General features: G+C 40.8%; 1 protein-coding gene across 1 annotated transcript in view; it reads left to right on the forward strand.

The window, feature by feature from the left end:
• The first annotated feature begins 66 nt into the window (after positions 1 to 66).
• Positions 67 to 19,807, forward strand: part of slc49a4 (solute carrier family 49 member 4) — a 44,272-nt gene continuing 24,531 nt past the window's right edge. Inside the window, exons 1-4 of the mRNA XM_006636342.3 lie at positions 67 to 480; positions 8,320 to 8,413; positions 14,128 to 14,396; positions 15,870 to 15,999. Coding sequence (XP_006636405.1) covers positions 213 to 480; positions 8,320 to 8,413; positions 14,128 to 14,396; positions 15,870 to 15,999 — 761 coding nt within the window. The 5' untranslated portion in view covers positions 67 to 212. The remainder of the gene's footprint in view (positions 481 to 8,319; positions 8,414 to 14,127; positions 14,397 to 15,869; positions 16,000 to 19,807) is intronic.

Genomic DNA, 19,807 nt, shown 5'->3' on the forward strand with positions numbered 1-19,807 from the left:
TTTAGTTTCACAAACGTCGCCAGGACAGTCGGTCACACCATTGCGCATGCGTTATAAGGCTCCGGCGTCAACAGTGCTCTGCTAGGTTGTTTTGATTTTTGAAAGAGACCGGTGGAGGCTTGTGTAGCGTAGTGCCGGTTCGCTGGAAGTTAGGTATCCCGGGTCGCCAGCACACAGGACGTTTGAAAACACCCCCTGCCGCGGCGAGTTAAATGGGTGCTGGTCCGAGCGCAGAAGGCGAAAGGGAACCACTTCTAGACCAAGTGCAGAGCCGAGTGTACGGGAAAAGATGGCTGGTGCTGGCGATCTTTTCTGCCTTGGGGTTTATGCAGGGCATGGTGTGGAACACCTGGGGTCCCATCCAGATCTCCGCCAAGCAGGTGTACGGGTTCACTGGCATTGACATTGCCATGCTGGTCCTGTGGGGCTCCATCGGATTCATCCCCTGGATGCTTTTCATGTGGGTGATGGACAAGAGAGGTAAGGGCAGTTCGTCTCGCTAGGTACATCGACGCTCCCTTGGGTCTCGGGCACCAGAAAGGTTGTCCGGTGCCAGTACATGATTAAATCTCGCCAGGTGTACGGCTCTGTGTTTGTTGTACTGCGTCTTTGCTAAGGCACCTCAGCTATAAAAGCCACTGTCGCGTTTTCTCGATCTGTACTTAAGGTGGTCTTTCTGAAGATGTCCTGTGGAAGGAGTATAAAACATCGAAGCAAACACGATTATTCTGCTACCGAAAGTTTTTTTTTTAAAGGCTAACCTTTTTTTTTAACAAATAAGCCGGTACAATAAAAATGGAGTACTTCTGTTAAGATGGAAACAAAGAGCCACGGTGAGGTGGTGGTTTTGGATATGCAAAGGTAAGTCACATTGATAAGATAAATGTACAGCCAAGCTTGTATTAAAGACTCCATTCAGACTCGACCCAGTTACAGGTCCCAGTGCACACTTTCTGACAAGTTTCCTGAATGCCAGTGAGGGCTTGCATGTCAGTGTTCTTCAGTGCCTTATATGCACATGTACTGTAAGAAATGCTTACACGCTTAAAGTAATTAGTACTTGAAGCTCAAGTAGGCACCCGTGTCAGCATGTGTAGGCCGCAAAGGAACAAGTAAAGGTTTATTCCAGGCCGGAAAGGGAAGAAAAACGCAATGTTTCGGCTGGCGAGCCTTCTTCGGGTGTGTGCCGAAATTTCTCCCCACACATGCAGGGGAGCCCAGCAGTGGGTTTTATAAACGTCTTTGAAGTCCCAGCCTCTGCGGACAAGGGACAAGAAAAGGCTTCGTTCCATCCAATTAATCAAATAATTTGTCCAGTGAAGTAATTAAGGGCTCAGATGGAAAGAGAACTAGAAACCTTCTGGCCCTCCAGGGCTAAAGTTCAGAACACCTGGTCTAATTTATTTCTGAAATATTTTCACTTGTATTTTGCGCTTGTCATCTGCTGAACGAATACGAGTGTAAGTGCAGTTTGAAGCAGTGACACTCAGTCCTTCCGGCACCACTTGGATGGGGAAGCGAAAGTGGGGTGGGGGGAATGTGGAGAGTTTTGAGCTTTGCGCAGCTGGACATATTAACCTGCGACAGCGTCAAGAAGGGGAAAGAGGTGTCGTAATTTGTACAGAATTTCAGCCGGAGCTTCCTTCTTTCCTCTTTGTGGTGTCAGACAGCTTTCTGTCAGACCAAGCCTGTGAAACTGTCATGCAGAACTCGCGCCACCCTGCTGTCTTTCCTGAGGGGGCTGGTCTGCTGCATCGTACGCTGGTCAAAACCACGAAACTGTAGAAAAACCAGTTAACTTCTACTCTATACAGTGAGCATGTGAACTAACCATGTGACCAAGGCAGGTGCATAGTGCAAGCACCTTGTAAACCAGAAGTAATGAGCAAAGAAAGGCAGTACCAGTCATCAGGGTGCCAGTATAACCTTATATAAGTTTTTATGGCGCGGCTCATGGTATCGTACCGTCTGAACGCGATTTCAATCCAGAACTGCTGATTTTTACTGCCATGTGGGCTGTAAACTTGTCACTTTTGAAATAACTACCGCAGCAGAAAATGGAATAGCACCAGAGGAGAGCTGTGCACCACTCTGCAGTCTCGCCCAGTCAATCGGACATTTAAACCTTAGTGGGTCTTTAAGGACGGGTGTTTTGGCTGACCTTCTGAAAACAAAAAAGTCAAAGTGGCCGCAGAGCACAACTCCGTCTCCCTTCACACATAAACTTGTTGTCCATGTCTGCTGGCTCTGCTGTGAGCGTAGTGTTAAAGCAGTTTAACAGCTTTATAGGATCTGTAAAGCTGACAAGCAACAGAAATGTAAAAACTAAACAAAAGATGATTCCATTATTCAAGATTAATGGATGTTTTAGAGTTATTTTAATATGCTGGGTGGATCGCTACTTTGTCATTTTGATTTATTTTTGCAAGCTTGAAGTAAATACACTAGCGGTATACATGTACATCTGAAAAACAGGTCCTCAACGCAGAAAGTCTCGATTTTGTTCCTGTGGATCCCAGCCCTGATGCTGAAGAACCAGTGTGTCTTCTTCGTTTTCCGTCCTCCTACCAGAGCTATCCCCAACTGTTTAAGAGCGAAAATGAAATGAAAATGGTTAATGGTTTAATGAAGTAAGTGAAAGTTCAGCTTGACTGCGGACTTTAACTTTCAAACCACTGCCATAAGTGAGTTAGAGAATTAATTGTTTTTAGCTATTTTATTTTTAAATCAAGCTATGGTTCCGAAAACCCATAATCCAGCACCCTTAAACCATTCCGGACCACCCTTAAAGCTCTAATTTACAAAGCCTGGGAACGCGTCAGTTCTGATCAATTCAGTAACAGAATCATTCTACACATTCGAAAACTGATCATCAAAGAGTCACCCTGAAATCACAGTGGCTCCATTGGACCAGCGTTGGTCACACCTGAAATAGTCTAAGCCTGCTACAATGAGGAAATGTTCTTTTTACGTCAAATCTGATGTATTTTGTCTTCCTCTTCTGTCTTACACACTTCTGCTTCTTGTATTGTGATACTGTTCTTCTAGTGCAAGTTTGGTGTTTCCTGTAAACGAGGTCATTAAAAGAACATGTCCTGCTGAGACTTTAATAGGGGAATTATTATTTTCTGTAAAGATTAAGACCCAAGCAGCAAACAGTATCTTTAAACCTGAGCCTTCTTGATAATTTGAGATTTGCTCAGCAAAGTGGTCTTGTTTCCATACAAGCTTTCTTTAAAACAGGAATTAAAGACTCATTTTACAGGCTCCTTACCCGTCACGCCAGTTCTACAATCTAAATGTACATTAATATATTTTTATTTTTTTAAACTAAAGGGCTGTTGGTTACTCTGAAGCCTGAGAAGCAGTTATTAAGAACAACAGACGATTTCTCCATGAAATAGCTCATCTTAAACACTACTGTCAATGCGTTTTTCTGTCTGGTTTGTAGCTATGATGAGACTTTTTGAAAATAAGCTTATTGATTTCTTCTGATTTTCTTACATTCATACATTTCTACAGGACGTTCATATGTTATTCTGGAGTAACCTATCTAAATATTGTACCTACTGTACTATATCATGTCTGTGTGGGACATGGGCTATGCTTATACATTCAGGTTCCTTCACTTCTGATATTCACTATACACTGTGCAAAGTCCGCATATCCAGATGTGATGGATTTTGGCAAAAATAATTGTGAACAAAGGCTTTGGACTGAAAGTAAATTGTGAGTGATTCTCTTCAGTGCCTTTTTGAACATACTGTATATTACTGAAATTAACCATGCTGCCTATGTGCTCACAAATAAACTGAAACACAGTTGCTGTATTAATAAAGACTAAGATAATTCTATTCTTTTTTATCTGTAATGCAATGTGGTGCAAATATGAAACAATGCCGAATGAGGTTGTTGAGGACAAAGGGCTCTGTTTTTGGCTTGCTGTTCGCTGGACCAAAGGTAATGCATTTTTCAAAGGTCCAGGCGAGGTCCAGCAGCGCATTGTTTCCTTTCATTCCCAGCTTTTGTCTCTATCGACGAGGAATTTAGTGTGCACCCTTTAGATACTGGATCTTGAAAAGGAGCAGTCTGTAGGGATGGCAACCTTAAACCCAGATATATACGCTAGTACGTTCATTTCCCAAAAAATCAAGCAACACATTACCAGAGTCACGAGTACCCCCACCCCCCCAACCCCCCCCCGTCGCCCCGCCACAGTCATTTAAAGTCGAAGAGTAAATGAAGTTAAAAGGGAACTGCAATGCTATTTTTATATTTCTGGGTTAGAATCGGCATTGATGAGTGCATTTCAAGCCACAATGAAAATAAAATGTACGTAGTAACATGTATAACCTCCAATCACATAATAGACTAAATTTCCAGGTATGTGCAGCGTCAAATTGCTGTCATTGTCTGCAGTTCAGAACGAGGCAACGAAACTTCCAGTGGGTGAAGCGTCCCTATTACATTGTAAACAAGCAGGCTTGTGATTACATCTCTTTTAATCCAATAGAAATATTGCCCTCGGCTTCGAGACAGTTTTGCCAACAAATCCGCCTCGCTTGTTAACTCTGCACGCAAATCAAGTTGGAATATTTCTCCTGTGAACTGTATGCTGCACACCCTGTACTTATTTACTTTTTTACATGAGCACTTTTTACAGTGACAGTGGTGAAACCCTTGGTGTGTGACAACACAGCGACCGTACAGTACTTTCACAAAGCTCACAATTTTGTGCTTAATTCGGAGTCTGTAAAAACTTGCGATACCTCCAGTTATTTAATTTTGTAACCCATATTTAATAATAAATTGGGACAGCAGTTCGCCTTTAAATCAAATCTGAATTAAATTGAAATATATCTCCAGTATGGAAATCCAGGTAAGGTACACAGGTGGATGGCACCTTTCTGGACTGTTATAAAACATTGCATTATAGCAGCTCCTGGCTGGCTTGCTTTCACTTTGTTAGGTATAGAACAAGGGACCCAGCAACTCTCTTGAAGCCATGACCTTGTATTCTTACATGAAACAGCTGGCCAAGATCCTGGAGCAATTATCTACCTACTTCCAAACGGACTAGATTGAGGCTATATGGCCTCCTCTTGTTTGTAGTTTTTTTCTTCTGTTAAAAGTTTGCTTTTTTGCAGTTGGGACAATGTGGTGTCCTAATTTTGGCCCACATGTGAGAAGTAATCCATCAGACAAAATGTAAACAAGTTAGAAGCAGTGTGGATTAATGAGCTCTTTCTGGAGAAAGTGTTTACACAAGGCAGCTTTTCATGAATTCAAAAGCAATTCAGTTTTGGTAGATTTCCTGAATCTGACGTGGCTGAGAAAGGTGAGAACGGGGAAGAGAACTCAACCCGACCACCTCAGCAACACGCCTTCAAAAACCAGTCTCCAGGGAAGCTCGGAGAGCCTGTTAAAAATCAAGTAAACTTTTCCAGACAGTGAGGCTATCGATGAAATCAAATCCCACATTTGAATCATGTCCACCAGTCTCAAATTGTTGACCCTTGTGGGTGGTGTCAGTTCTGTGCCCACCCAGGAACTATGTTTGACCGGCAGAGGGGTCGAAATGTTTGTTCCAGTACAGCCCTAACAAAGCACGCTGTGACCTCTGAAATGTCCTGGACACAAACCTCATTATCTCAGCTACTTGATTAGGATGCGAGTTGATACTCTTCTAGAGCATATGCCAGTTGTTGTTGAGCCATTTTTAATATCAACCAGTTTGAGTGCTGAGTTGTGATTTCTGTGCTTGTATGTTTGTGTAAGGAAAGAAATGAACTCATTGTTATTGAGGCACAAACCTGCACACACTATACTGCTAATTTAGCTGTGAATTAGCAGCACTATAGTACATAAATGACTTATTTTGTCTTGTCATATCCACTGTAGATTAGTGGTGTGTGCACATACGGAAAGGCTTTCTTGGAATTTAATTGGAATTTAACAGACTTCATTGGAATTTAGGTAAAGAACATTTACTACCTATATTGCAGCCTCTGTTGTGAGTCAGTATGCAAATATGCAAGCTGAAGTAAATGTTTAAATGTTAGATTGTTCATTACCAGCAATAAAATTGAATAAAATACACATTTCACTGGCATTTTCTTTTTAAACAGATGACAAACATTCCCTGAAGCTGTATTCACAAAGACCTCATCAGCAGTTCTATTATTCAGTTGCCATTTTTCTTTTCAAATTAAAGAGGGGTTTTCCTCCTTTTATTTTTGTGCAAAAAGGTACTTCTTGCCTGTTGGTGTAAGGGGCACTGAGATCACCAATTTCATCTAAAGTGTATTAAGATGCTGAATGGTCTAGCTCTAGGTTATTTAAAGGATATTGCGTGTGTAAGTCCAGTTCTTTATTTGCGGATTCTGGCCTGTTGACTCCTGTGAAAGCCTGGCTCCACACAGTGGGCGATACTGTCGTCTCATGTGCCCAAACTCACTGCCCATGTCCATTAGAGACTCTACAGCTGTTAACATTTTTTAAATCTCATTTAAACCTATTTTTAAATATTTGATTTATATCCTAATGGTTGTGTCTGGAGGACCTGTTCATGAATGTGATGAGGAGATATTGGAAAATGAGTTAACTGTTAGATTTGAGTAGTTTAGCACCTGATCTGCAGAGCTTTGTGATGGTAAAAAGATGATGATAGAGAATTTTCCTCAGGCTGGTGTGCAGAGCAGTACTGTCTCAGTTGTCCCATGTCTGCTGGTAATTTGGTTTTCATTCATGGCAGAATAATTTTTAGCTAATTTTCATAAGATGAACGTCTTTGCAAAGTATATGTTCGTGACTTGATTTGCAAAACCTCCTACATATGTATTTTATATGTGCTTATGCTTTCTGGAATATTTGTTATACATTTTGTAAACCATTTTTTTTTTAAATAAGACCTGCAGAAACATAATTTACTTTTGTGAGCTGCATAAATGGAGCAGCTTTAGAAAGCCCTCCAGGTGTTTCTAAAGGGAATTTGTATGTTTTCATGAAGAGTGAACCTACTCAGCCTTAGCGTTTTGTAATGGGAAACTTCACGCAAAGAAGTGCTTTGCCATAGAGTACACTAAATGAAATATATGCAGAGCATGAAATAAGCGTTGTATTAAGTTTTTTTCTAATCTCTACAAATGGGCTTTTACTTGTTAAATCTTGATGTTAGCGTATCGGTGGTTGTTTTGTATATATATATTGGAATGAGAATGACAACAGAAGTAGTGTATTTGTGTACTTTTCACGCAATGTTGTTAATCTGCATAAATCCATAATCCAAATCCATCTGCATAAATGTCATAAATCCATCCATCCATTTTCTAACTGCTTCATCCAATACAGGGTTGTGGGGGAGTTGGACCCTATCCTGGCAGGCCAAGGGCATGAGGCAGGATACACACTGGACAGGACGCCCGTCCATCACAGGACAGACAGAAACTAGACACATGCATACTCACACCAGGGCCAAACTTCCCAGAAGCCACTTAACCTACTTTAATGTCTTTGCACTATGGGAGGAACCCGAAGCGCCAAGAGGAAGCCCGCGCAAACACGAGGAGAACATACTGTACAAGCTCCTTGCAGTACCCCGGGAACTGAACCTAGGGGCCTAGCGCTGCAAGGCAGTGATGCTAACCACCAGCGGCCATGGTTCCCTCCATGGCATCAGTGTCGTTGTAAATATCAGTCTTGTGTTTGACTGCATCGGGACCCGATCGTTTCTTGAGATCCCTAAAAGGTGATGACCCTCTTCCATGTTTTTATGCGTCTTAAGATTCATGCCGAGAAACCCGGAAACCTTAAACCTTAGGTCAGCACGCTTTCCTTTATTTTATTAGGTCCATTTAGAAACTACTGAATAATATTAGTTTATAATGCGCCCGTGGGTCAGCAACCTGATTGTGTGGTTTTCATCGCTGCTGCCTCACGGCGTCTGGGCTCCTGGTGCGAGTCTGGCCTGGGTCCCTTCTGTGCGGAGTTCACCTCCATGTTGCCCTGCCCGTACGCACTCCGTGACTGACTGGCTTCTCGTTCAGGTGTCGTCTCTCTTTAAGCCCCGTGAGTCCAGCAGAGTTGACCGGTTCCCTCTCTACTTTCCAGGGGTAGATGTGGCATGTGGTTCTCTTACACCACTTAAATGACCAAATCGTCCGCATTTACTTCACAAGGCACCATGGCAGCACACGACGGTCTTATAGTTCTGGTGCTTTGGTCATGATGTGGTCGTGATCTTCATTTAGATCAAAGGGATGAGCCAGTAATATACAGTTTTTACCGAAAGCAAAACGGGTCTGTGTCTTGTCTTCCCAGGCCTCCGGATGTCCTTGCTGATTTCCTCCTCCCTCATGTTACTGGGGACGGCTGTGAGGAGCATTCCACTGCATGACCTGTCTGTGAAGAAATGGTATGTTTCAGTCGGGGAAATGGCCTGTTACCAGGATGACAAGCATCCAAGTGTGTTATAAATGTTTCGAATGGCTAACAGCACTGAATTAGAGGCAAATCAGATAGTGCTGTGGACCTGTTTTGTGGATGTTGCCAGTTTGACTTTAAAATTAATCATCAATAGAAATAAACTTGTTTTCAAATGCGCATTACTGCTTACCTCCTTGTGTTCATGGTATCCCTAGCTGAAGAGCAGCATTTGTAAATGAAGAGATTGTGCACTGATGCAGCATTTACCTTCTAAGTGGTTTTCTGTAATTCTCCGTTATGGATACGATCTGTGAAATGGGCTGTTTTTTGGCCTGTCTATTGCAGAGGCCAGTCAACACTGAAATTAAGAATAAATAAATGGCCATGTAATTACCATGGCACTTTAAAGAAGCAGGAACATTAAATAAAATAAGGTCTGCGGCAACCTTATCAGCAACATTAGAGAGCGCAGTAACAAACAAATATAATGCCATATTGTCCTTACATTCCCCTAAGCCAAGGTTTGAAATGAAATATAGTGTACTAACAAAGAAAAGTCTAAATTGTATCACCGCATTTACAATTTGCTTCCAGCAGTTATTGCAGACGTTTTGTACCACCTTCAATTTTAAAGTCTTGAAAGGGCAGCTTTAAAAGGATTTGAGCTAGAACACTCAAAAAGACAGATGAAAATTTACTCTCAGTTCATTAAAGTGTTGTTAGTATTGCTGTTTCTCTTGTGTGCTTTCCAGTTTTATATTCTTCTCATTCCTAGTCTGTCTAATGGGCCTTTGTTTAATATGCTATCTGCTGGTTTTTGGACATCAGTAGTACCCCCACCCAATTCATCACCTGAAGCAGCAGCATCAAGCGGTTTTATCTTGTTGGGAATGTGTGCGTTTCCTTTCTGTGATAGGAAGACAGGTTCCATTAAGGTTGTTTCAATGACTTTCATCGCAAAAGTAATTTCATTAAGTTCTCTATTCTTAATCGACCATTTATTTCATATAAATCTGCTGTATGGTTTCTATTGCAATAGCGTAACGCTGCATTATGAGATATCATTGTGCGGTAAAAAGGAACGTCAGATTCTGTTAATGAGGTTTGGAACTCGTGCCCACTGTTGTAAGAGATTTGAGCTTTCCTCTGCTTTTATTAAAGGACCAGTGAAAACATCAGAATCTTCAAATTCTGATGTTTTCTTTGTTTTGACTGCTTCTATGGCTGTAACTTGATTTTATAACATAATACAATTATAGTGGTTTCATAAAAAGTGCACGTAGTAGAAAATTAAAAGTCATTTTCTTGAAAAGGAGAAACCTGATCCCCCTTGTGCACCAGACTGATGCCCAGTTCATGTTGTTTCCACTGTTTCTTGTATAGGGTTCCCATCGGATTGTCGTCACATGGGATTAGGCTATGCAAGCTTTTAAATCCTACCTGGATATTGTAGGATATGGAACGCGGATTAGTAAATTGTACCAAGATATGTAGCATCATGGTTTTATGAGTGTAAGTTATAGTTTTCAAATCAAATCCTAGACATCTGTCATTGCCTTGCCTCTTAGATCACATTCACAGTTTAATTTATTTTACTTTTAGTCCACTACACTGCTGCCTCAGACATTTTGCATTGTTCTTCTCTTTCCATTTAGTGTTTTTCCCTCTTTATGCACAAGCACATGATCGTCTACTGAAACTTTAGACATTTTGAGATGATGGTCAAGATCTTGATAGATCACAAGAGAAAAGGAAGCCTTTTGGAGTTTGTGGGTGTTTTAGAGAGCAACAAACAATGTAAATGAGAAACACCTGACAGTGAATCAATCGGATCTGACTGGTAAGTGTAATGGATTAGCCACTACAGTACTTTGTATCAGATTTCTAAAAGATGGGTGTCATCCCACTAAAAGTAATCTGCACTAGACGATATTAGTGGAGGCTTTTAATAAATTACAATTAAATAACATACTGTAGGCTTTTAAACATTGTAATCTGTGATTGTGCCTGAGATTGTTTTGAGAACATTGTGTTTGTGCAGCAGTGTGGATCACGCATCAGTGTGCAGTGAGAAGAGCATCTAGCACCTTTCGCAGACTGCTATCAATTTTATTTTGAAATATCAAACCTGTAAGGTGTAGAAGGAACCAGTCTTGATTTTTAAAAAGCTCACGTGGAAAGCCTGGCTGCAGTTTTTAAATTGTCCAGCAGGTGCCGCCACTTCCCTTCCCAGTGACCGAAGACAAAGACTTTGGCCAACAATAGCTTGTGCTCCATATCCTAGAGATATTCATATGTGCCTCTGCATTGGAACTTACATAGACCTTTTCCTTTAACAGGAAAAATATCATGTTTGAAGTTATTGTTTACTACATTGAAATGTCACCCATTGCCAAGGAGTATCACACTGAAAAAGAGAAATTCTTGTTTCTAAAGTACCTACTGTCACTTTACAGTCGAGACATCTGATTTCAAGTCCTGAGCCTTGAAAATAATTAAAAAAAAAGAGAGCAAGATTCTCAGATCTTGACAGCAGAAGGCAAAATTATTTATTATGTCTTCCTGTAAATTATTTTAAAGAAGTTTAGTTTATATTTGTTACTTTATTCACTTTATGCGTCATATACTGTTATTTATAATGCCTTATATATAATGAATTATGGCCTTATTGTCTTAATAGGCTTGTTTTAATTTCTTCCTGTCAAACCAAAATATATATTTTAAATTTCTCTTATTTGAAAGCACTATATTGGTCTTTTTTATGACTTGAAAGTACAAAACTGTGTATGTGATATTGTCTGCAAAAGTATAGTTTGTAATTGCAGGACTGTCTAGTCCAGCCATATCTCCCTGTAAGATAAAAATAAAATTTCCCTGTGGATGCAGAGCTGAGAAAAATGCAGACTAAATAAAAATTGAGTGTTCTTGCTGTATATTTGGGATTGAACAGATTTTAGTGTATCCCAGGGTTATACCAATTATGCTTGACCTTCAAAAGTATCTTATATTTTAGCTTGTTAAGACCAAGATTTATATTTTAAGGGTGGAATTGATCAAATGTAAGAATTGCAGTGTTTGACAAAGGCTGGGTACTTTGTCAGTATTATATTCCAGCTCGTATTACATTCATGCGTTATTAGAATTTCATGGTTTCAAATACTGTCTGGAAATTCAGCTCTGGCTGTGATTTTCTGCACTTGATATTGTTGTCATTCCAGATACAGGCTTTTCTTCCCTGTCTTTATCTTCTGGAGCAGACACTCCGTGTCTTGCAGCAAAACTCCATGCAGTAAGGCATGATGAGAAGATAATCTTGCCGCTCTTTTTTTATCTGATATAGCACCCTTTGTTTTAACATTGGCGTGCATTAGAGACAGAGCATTGTCTGTAGCCTGTTTTTTAAGGACTTCAATAGTGATCAAGATGCAGATATACTGTACGTTTGCTTTCAAAGAGGAGTCATTACAAACCTGCCTGAAAAGCCTAGGAATTGCCTTCTTTGTAAAACACGATATCAGTCATATTGTTGTGCTTCAGCTGAAGTCTGTGTTAAAAACGGCAAATTTCTTTCTGCTTGCTGCGCTTTCAGAAATGGCTTTTTTTTAATGTTGTAATTGAGAAGAGTGATATATTTAAATAACTGGGCTTGCCCTTTACTTGAGTTTCGGCACTATTACAGATTAAATTATCTGTTAAAGGAAACGGCATTAAAATAGAGTCCTGGCCAAACACACAACACTTATCCTCATTGACATGGGAGCTTTAGCCCTGTCTAAACAGCCATGCATCGTAAATTCCTCATTATTTTAGTAATCAGCTTTAGCTTTGACATAAATAAAATGTTGCACTGAAGAAAATCCCATTGAAATGCTCTATCTAGGCAGAAAAGCCCACCAGGGGATCAAAATCTAATCGCAATGAGGCAGCCAAAGAAAAGAAGACATTTCTTTAAGGTGATGCTCACACAGGGACCAGCAATGCACACGTCTTTCACACGCATCCCTGTCTTGTCAGCAAGATCGGTAATTCTGGGCTGTGGAATTGCTTCCCGTTTCTCGTGTAGAACCTGTACCATAAGGTGCTTTATTGTTGTTTTGCATGGGACAAAGAGACATTTAAACTCATATACGTGGACATGCTCATGACTCTTATATAAGGTTAGAGATCCATTTTGTTTTGCAGTTTTTTGTATGTTAGGTGCCAATATAATAACGCACTCATTTGCTACAGTCCATACCAACCTTTATGATAAATCATATAATAAGGTCTTGCATCCCCTCTTTGCCTTTGATTTCAGGGGACTGCACGGTGCTTGTGTGATGGTACATACTTCATCCACCACTGTATTCCAGCTGCCATTCTGCACCTGCAGCTCCCTGTACAGCAGACACTAGGAAACCCTCATAGTCTATTATTGATCTTTCCCAGAAAGAAAAGCTGGAACAGACAGAATTGTGCTGCATTTCCACCCTTAAATACTGAAAGGCTTGTAACCGCTGTTCCTTGGCATTAATTTATAGACCGAAATGGAGAGCTCTGTGGCTGAATGTTTTGTCAAATGTGACGTTGTGTGACAGGACTGCAGCACTGATAAGGCTTTACAGCTATCGATTTTATTGGGAGCCATGTGACTGCAAAAAATTCTTCTGGAGGAGTAGAGAAGAAGAGTTTGTATTTCAATAGGCAGCTAAATGCAAGTTCTTTTCCATGAGGCGTCTCATAGTGCAATAAATCAGACCTGGCAGACCGCTGAAGATGGCGACCAGAAAAAGACCCCATGGGGCCACACTCAGCATGGCAGAGAGCATTTGGAATTCTGTTCTTCTGTGGGGTTTTTTTCCCCGAACGACTTTGAAACAGATAAATGTGGATGGTTAATTTATTATTATTAGTCTCGCAAAATCTCTTCGTGCACTTCACAGGAGTAATCAGAGTTGTTAAGCTGTTACAGTAGCTTGGGGTGTATTGTATCAGCGTGGCTGTGGGGTGAATAAAAATAATGTACTATGTCTTTCCAAGCACAGACAGGGCCAGTGACGGTTCAACAGAAGGACCTGAGGTGCAGTTCCTTCTCTGAGGCATTATTGTCCGTCACCATTATGTTAGTACAGTGTAAGGCTCTGCACCAGTCTGTGCGTGGGTCTGCCTACATGGCTGGTGTTCTCTAATCCGTTTCTCTTCTGTGCAGAAGTCTTCCTCTTGGCAGAAATTCTGAGGAGCTCCTGTCAAAACAGCCACAGCACATATCTCTTTAAGCAGAAACCTGATGAAATTATAATTTGATTAAATTAGTATTACTAACGCAGGTATCAAAATACGATTGGAGTTTTTTGTGCTTAGGGGTGTTTTCTTTTTTTCTATGTTTATATTTGGTTTCTGACATTTTGCCCATTACAAAAAAAAAAGGTTGTGACATTTCATAGTCTATACTTTATAATGCATTTTGAGTGTCAGTGCTTGTTTTTTTTTTTAAAAGTTTTGTGAGTAATTTAACAACACCTTAAGTGTTAACAAAATTTGTTAAATTCGATTTTTTTTTTCTGAGAAGAGTCTGTAAAACTGTTAATTGGGTCGTTAGCATATGACACTGATATATAAATGTATTTTTTCTTTTAAAATACTGTTACTAGGTACCACCGCTGGGAGTATGATATGCGGCTTTCCTTACGAATTCCATTTCATCCTTCTTTTTCGGCTCTGCAGGTTAATTCATGGAGGTCAACTGCTGAATGGGTTAGCTGGTCCGACTATCATGAGTGCCCCTCCTCTCCTCTCCACTACATGGTTCGCCCCAGATCAAAGGGCAACTGCCACTGCTGTTGCTTCTCTGGTCAGCTACCTGGGATCTGCAGGCTCATTTCTGATTGGACCGCTGGTAGTACCAGCACCCAATGAGACGCAACCGCTGCGAAGCGTGATCGGCAGAACCAACGACCACATAAGGGACCGTATCCAGATTGTACTCTATGCAGGTATTTTTTTTTTATATCCAGTCTCTCTAGTCTGTTCCTCGTTTAAAGGTTTACCCTGGTGTTACATGCAGCACAAACCATTTTCATAGGGGATTACAATCTGCTAGAATACCAAACTGAAACCTTTCAGCAGTATTCACCTTGTTCCTTTAAAAAATGCTGAGCAACATTTGGGTGGTTCTGGTTAACTGATTCAGAAAATTAAAGCAGTTTAAAAAAAATGAAAAAAAAAACTTCAATAATAGATTAAGGTGCTGACATTGTTTAACCTAAAGAATCTCAGTTTTAATTCCTTGAGGGGAGAACAGAGATACAAAATCGTGATCCGACGGCTTTAGAGGTCAAAAAGAAATTAATTTTAGCGCAGAGCAGTGATCTTTAGTCTGAATTAAATTTCTTGATGCGTTGCTTGGGAAATTCTTATCACATACCTACAGAGCTGATCAAAACTATTGCAGAATAAAAGCACGGTTTTGCTATAAAAAAATCTGAATGAGCCTGAATACAGTCGCCAAAAATATTAATGTCGGTGTATATTAAATCCTGTGTTACAAGAGTAAACTAATTTAAGTATTTAAGTAAAGTAGTGTTAACATTGAAGTTTCAACATGAAGAATCCAATACCAATCCACAAAACATTTTTTTGTTTCCCATTTTATGATGTTAAAGAGCAAAAAATCAACTCAAGAAGACTCAAAAAGTAGATGAGAAGGAAGCTCAGGGTGATAGTTTATTAGAGCCTCTAACATAATTCCTCTGGCCTGTGGGCCTGGTCTGGCCCGGGTTCATGCTTTGCCTCAGCCTGCACAGCCTCTGCACTTGGTGACGTTAGTGTAACAGTGTTGCATACACAGCGCCCCGCTGTGGTTCTGCCTCTGTCCAGTGTCATTGCTTTGTTTTGATGATGACACAGTTTCGTTTGTGGGGGGGCAGGGTGTCTTTCCACTAATGTGTGATGGCCAGAACTGAGAAGAACAAAACCCGTCTACGCACTTGTGGGCGGAGTGGTGGCTCTGTGGCTGAGGATCTGCGCCTGTGACTGGAAGGTTGCCGGTTCAAATCCCGCGGCTGCTGAGGAATCCTACTCCGTTGGGCCCCTGAGCGAGGCCCTTAACCCTAACTGCTCCAGGGGCGCCGTACAATGGCTGACCCTGCGCTCTGAGCCCAAGCTTCTCTCCCTGTCTGTGTGTCTGTGTCTCCATGGAGAAAAGCTGGGGTATGCGAAAAGACGCATTCCTAATGCAAGAAATTGTATAGGGCTAATAAAGAAACATTATTATTATTACATTATTATTATTACTTCCTACAGTCTTCCTCCAAATTGTGAAGCAGCACGGTGACTGAATCACCGCTGGTCTCTCTGAGTGTAATGTAGAAGTCAAAGACAGGCTTACTGTACTGTGACCTTTGCACCTGAACATGTCACTTGAAGGGGGGAACTGACTGCGGCGGGCTCTTGTCTGTGATTTGCAGAGTTCGCCATGACCGCGGTGCTCTTCTCTGCTGTGGTGCTCTATTTCCCATCCCGGCCTCCCCTGCCTCCCAGTGTAGCCGCGGCCAGCCAGAGACTGGGCTACAGAAGCAGCATCTGCCGACTCCTCAGGTATCTCCAGCAGCTTACAAACGTAATCGGAAATGTGGGATTTCAGTTTCCTTTCGTCGGGGCACAAAGGAAGTGCTTTGGATTAAGGGTACGGTGCAAGGCGATTTGCACGAATGCAGAAGGCCTTCAGAAAAACCTTCGTCTGTTGTTGTCCTTTGTGTGTACCCCGCTGTTCTGACCACTGCGAGTGTGCTCAGAACCTGTTCCACTTTATACTGGCAACCGCAACTGTATGTATTGTATGGCTTTAAGGAACAGGGCTTCAAAAGATTCCTACGAGTTGAACTAACGGTCTTATTTGCAATGCAATGCGATCTGGTGTCCTACTGATAGGTGGGCATCCATCAGCACATTCTTACTGTATTAGTTCAATTCACAGGGCAAAAAAAAATGCTTTTGATTGTGGACTATGGCAGGCACAGAACACGGGGCGTTATCGTGACAGGCACCCCAATCACCACAGAAAGCAGAGAATCAGGGACTAGTTTTGGCTGTGAATTCCACACAGATTCTTTGCTGTGTTTGCTGAACTATCCCCAGTGTGATAACCTTCCCATGATGTGGAAATGGTGTATTACTGTTGCAATGTAAGTGCATGAGTCTGGGTTACTGAAAGTAATGAATTGGAAAGAAATAAAAGCTATTTGGAAAACTAGAGGAAGACCATTTTTTATATGAGATGTTTGAAAAATATGTTTCACTTTCCAGTACATTGCTTGTTATCTTTTATTCTCGTCTGTACAGTATGTGATAATGCATGATTGCTGCTCTGTATTTATCGGATAAAACTGGGGTTACCAGGCATCTGATTAATACTGTGAAATCCTCCTTCTCCTGTAAGCAAATGTAGATTGTCGAAGCCAGTTCTTCATGCATTGAACAGTAGTTAGAACTGCCAAGGACAAATAGCACTTAGCTGATGATGCTGCTGGCTTAGCTGCTTTCTGGAATATTTTACGAAAATGTGCTCACTTATATGCTGTAATATAAACAAGACCTCATCTGGAAAGGTGCATAGATATTGATTTCACACTGCTGCAAGGTTAATGAAAAGGGTGCAGGCAGAGAAATGTACTCCATCAGTGATCTTATTCAAGTGTTCACGACCGTCCTCATCAGACAGTCAACAAAACCACCTTATCATTCTGCTGCTGCGAAAACAAACTTACAGTACATTTCTTTTATCAAAAGAAAGATGTCTGGTTTAATCTTGTTTTGGCCACCAAAGTTCTAAGTTCTACCACGGATGAAGAATATAGATACTAGAAAGTAATGTTCAATTAGTTGTTTGTGGACTTCTAAAGGCGAGCAACATTCAGCAGCAGAATTTTAACAGCAACATTAAGCAGGTGCCCTCTCGTAGATATAACCTTTTGATCAATAAAGCTCCCAGTACCAAATCATAGAATATAGTGTGCTGCTGCAGCAAGTATCATTTTCTTAATTTAATAATTTCTTTACAATGGAGTTTTGCTCAAAATTGGCAAACCACAATATGCTAGTACTGATCAAAAAGTCCTAATGTTGGTCAGGAGGCAGAGAAATGTACACCAGATATATTTGAAGGCAGAGAGCAGTATGCATGTGGGGTATCATACAGGTTTTAGAGAGAACTTGTCTATGAATACATAAAATCACAGTGATGTAATGTGTTTTAAAAGATGTTTGTATGAGTTTATGAACTTGGTTTTGAAGAACACTTGAGTATTTATGTTGACATTTACGTCCTCTGGACAATGTGAAGAATTGATCAAGAAAGGCAAATAGAATATCTACAGTAGTTAAAAGTGTCAAATTTAAAAGAAGCGATGTTACCCTAATAAGGCCTCATTAAGAATAGTGTGGACAGTTTTAGTTAGCACCTTATAGAAAAGATTCCACTTTGGAATCAATACAGACAAGAGCAAGCAAGTGGATTCTGGGACTTAAGGGAATGTCTTGCACTGACATGCTGAAGGAACTGAACTTTTTAGTCTTGAATACAGAAGACTACAAGAGAACCTGACACCGTATTCTAAATCATAAAGGGCATTGACAAGGCCAACCCAGCAGAATGAACAGTCGAACCCAAGCTAGTGGACACAAATGGAAACTATGTGGAAGTGCATTTAAAACACAGAGGAGAAAGTACTTCTTTACTCAAAGGGTTGTGGCAACATGGAACAAGCTGCCCAGCCATTTTGTTGAAGCTGATACCCTCTGTTCTTATAAAAACCAGCTGGATAAAGTCTTTGAACTAATTAAGTGCTAATTATCTAAGAGTCTAGAAGGGCCGGATGGGTTTGGAATGTTTTTAAAGTATAGCCCCAATCATTGAGAAGGTAAAAAACGGAAAGAAATCAAATCACACATTGTTGAGTATTAAGGACAAGCATCAGAGATGATGTGGAAGGCCTTGTTTAACCCAGACTGTTGTTATTGCCTGATATTGCACAGCTGAACTGAACTAATGTATTATGGTCTTTTTTTAGTTTTTTTATTCTATTCATTCGTAGGTGCTAAGTGAAGGGAGCAAAACAGTGCTGCACCCTGGATGAGACACCAGCCTATCACAGTGTGTGTACACTCATTCACAAACTCATGGGTCCTCATGCACAAATACACAGGGACACGTAGCCAAGCTCACGGGAGCTCGTGCACAAACACATAGGGACACATTTGGAGACATCTGTTAGCCTAGCCAGAATGACTTTGGCAAGTAGAAGATAAACAACAGTGCCCAGCAGAAGGTTCTGTAGGGAGAACGTGCTAACGCCACGCAGAAGGTACCATGTCTGACGTGAAACCTAGGATACAAGAGATGTGAGGCAACAGTGCTGGTTACCACATCACTGTCTCACCCTTATAATGCCCCGTAAATGTATATTTTCATTACTTCTGCTTATGATTCTCATAACTGCACTGATATTTAAAACTTCTCAAGCCTGATAACCTCCATCTGAGTAAACTGGAACAGTGACTGACAGAAATGTAAACGCATCTCTAACATTGGCACTCGTATGATTATTTTAAGAGGCCAGAGAGGCTGCTGGTAACCTACAGAATCCAAAAGGTTTGTTATGGTTGTGGTTACCCATCTGACTTCCATTTCTAGCTAACTGCTTTCCCCCACTTGTATGGGTTTCAGAAGTTTTTGTAAGAAATAATATGTTTTCAGAAAGAACATGTGGGTAAGAAAGTGTGGGCAATAACTGTGTTTTAAGGTATAGGTCATAGAAAAAGACACACAGTGTCAGTGAAGTGTACCCTTATAGGCGTACTTATACACAGCAGTTAGATGTGTTCCATAGATTAAACAGATTTATAAAAGTGATAATAGAGTGTAACCTGTAGATAAAGGTCATAACGAGAATCAGCTTCTACCATAGGTTAGATGTTAGTAACAAAACCCGGTCATCGCCACACACTGAACCGCACCCCTTTCCTTAACCGTAACCCCAAGGTGAAGGGTATGTGATATTATCGATTTCTGTTGACAGGCATTATTAATTAGATGGAAATAGGGTGTTCCTTGACCGTTTTAATGGAGACCTCAACTTAAAGTGTGAGCATAGATTATTTAAAGAACCGAATAAAAAGTTGAAGACAACTTTGTGGAATAAGTCAAGGCAAATTGCAGAGCTCTTGTGCAGTTCTTCATGAGAAAGGGGAGGAGCATGCTGTTTTGGTGGAAAATAAAACCGGATTCTGAATGTTTAAATTTAAACGGGGGGTAATTTTAAAATGCTGTATCTCCCCAAATGAAATTCAGTTGCAACGTGTATCTGCTAGGAAGATAATTTTACAGGTAGCTTGTAATTAAGGGACT

This window comes from Lepisosteus oculatus, chromosome 12 (genome assembly GCF_040954835.1).
Source record: "Lepisosteus oculatus isolate fLepOcu1 chromosome 12, fLepOcu1.hap2, whole genome shotgun sequence".
Taxonomy (NCBI): domain Eukaryota; kingdom Metazoa; phylum Chordata; class Actinopteri; order Semionotiformes; family Lepisosteidae; genus Lepisosteus; species Lepisosteus oculatus.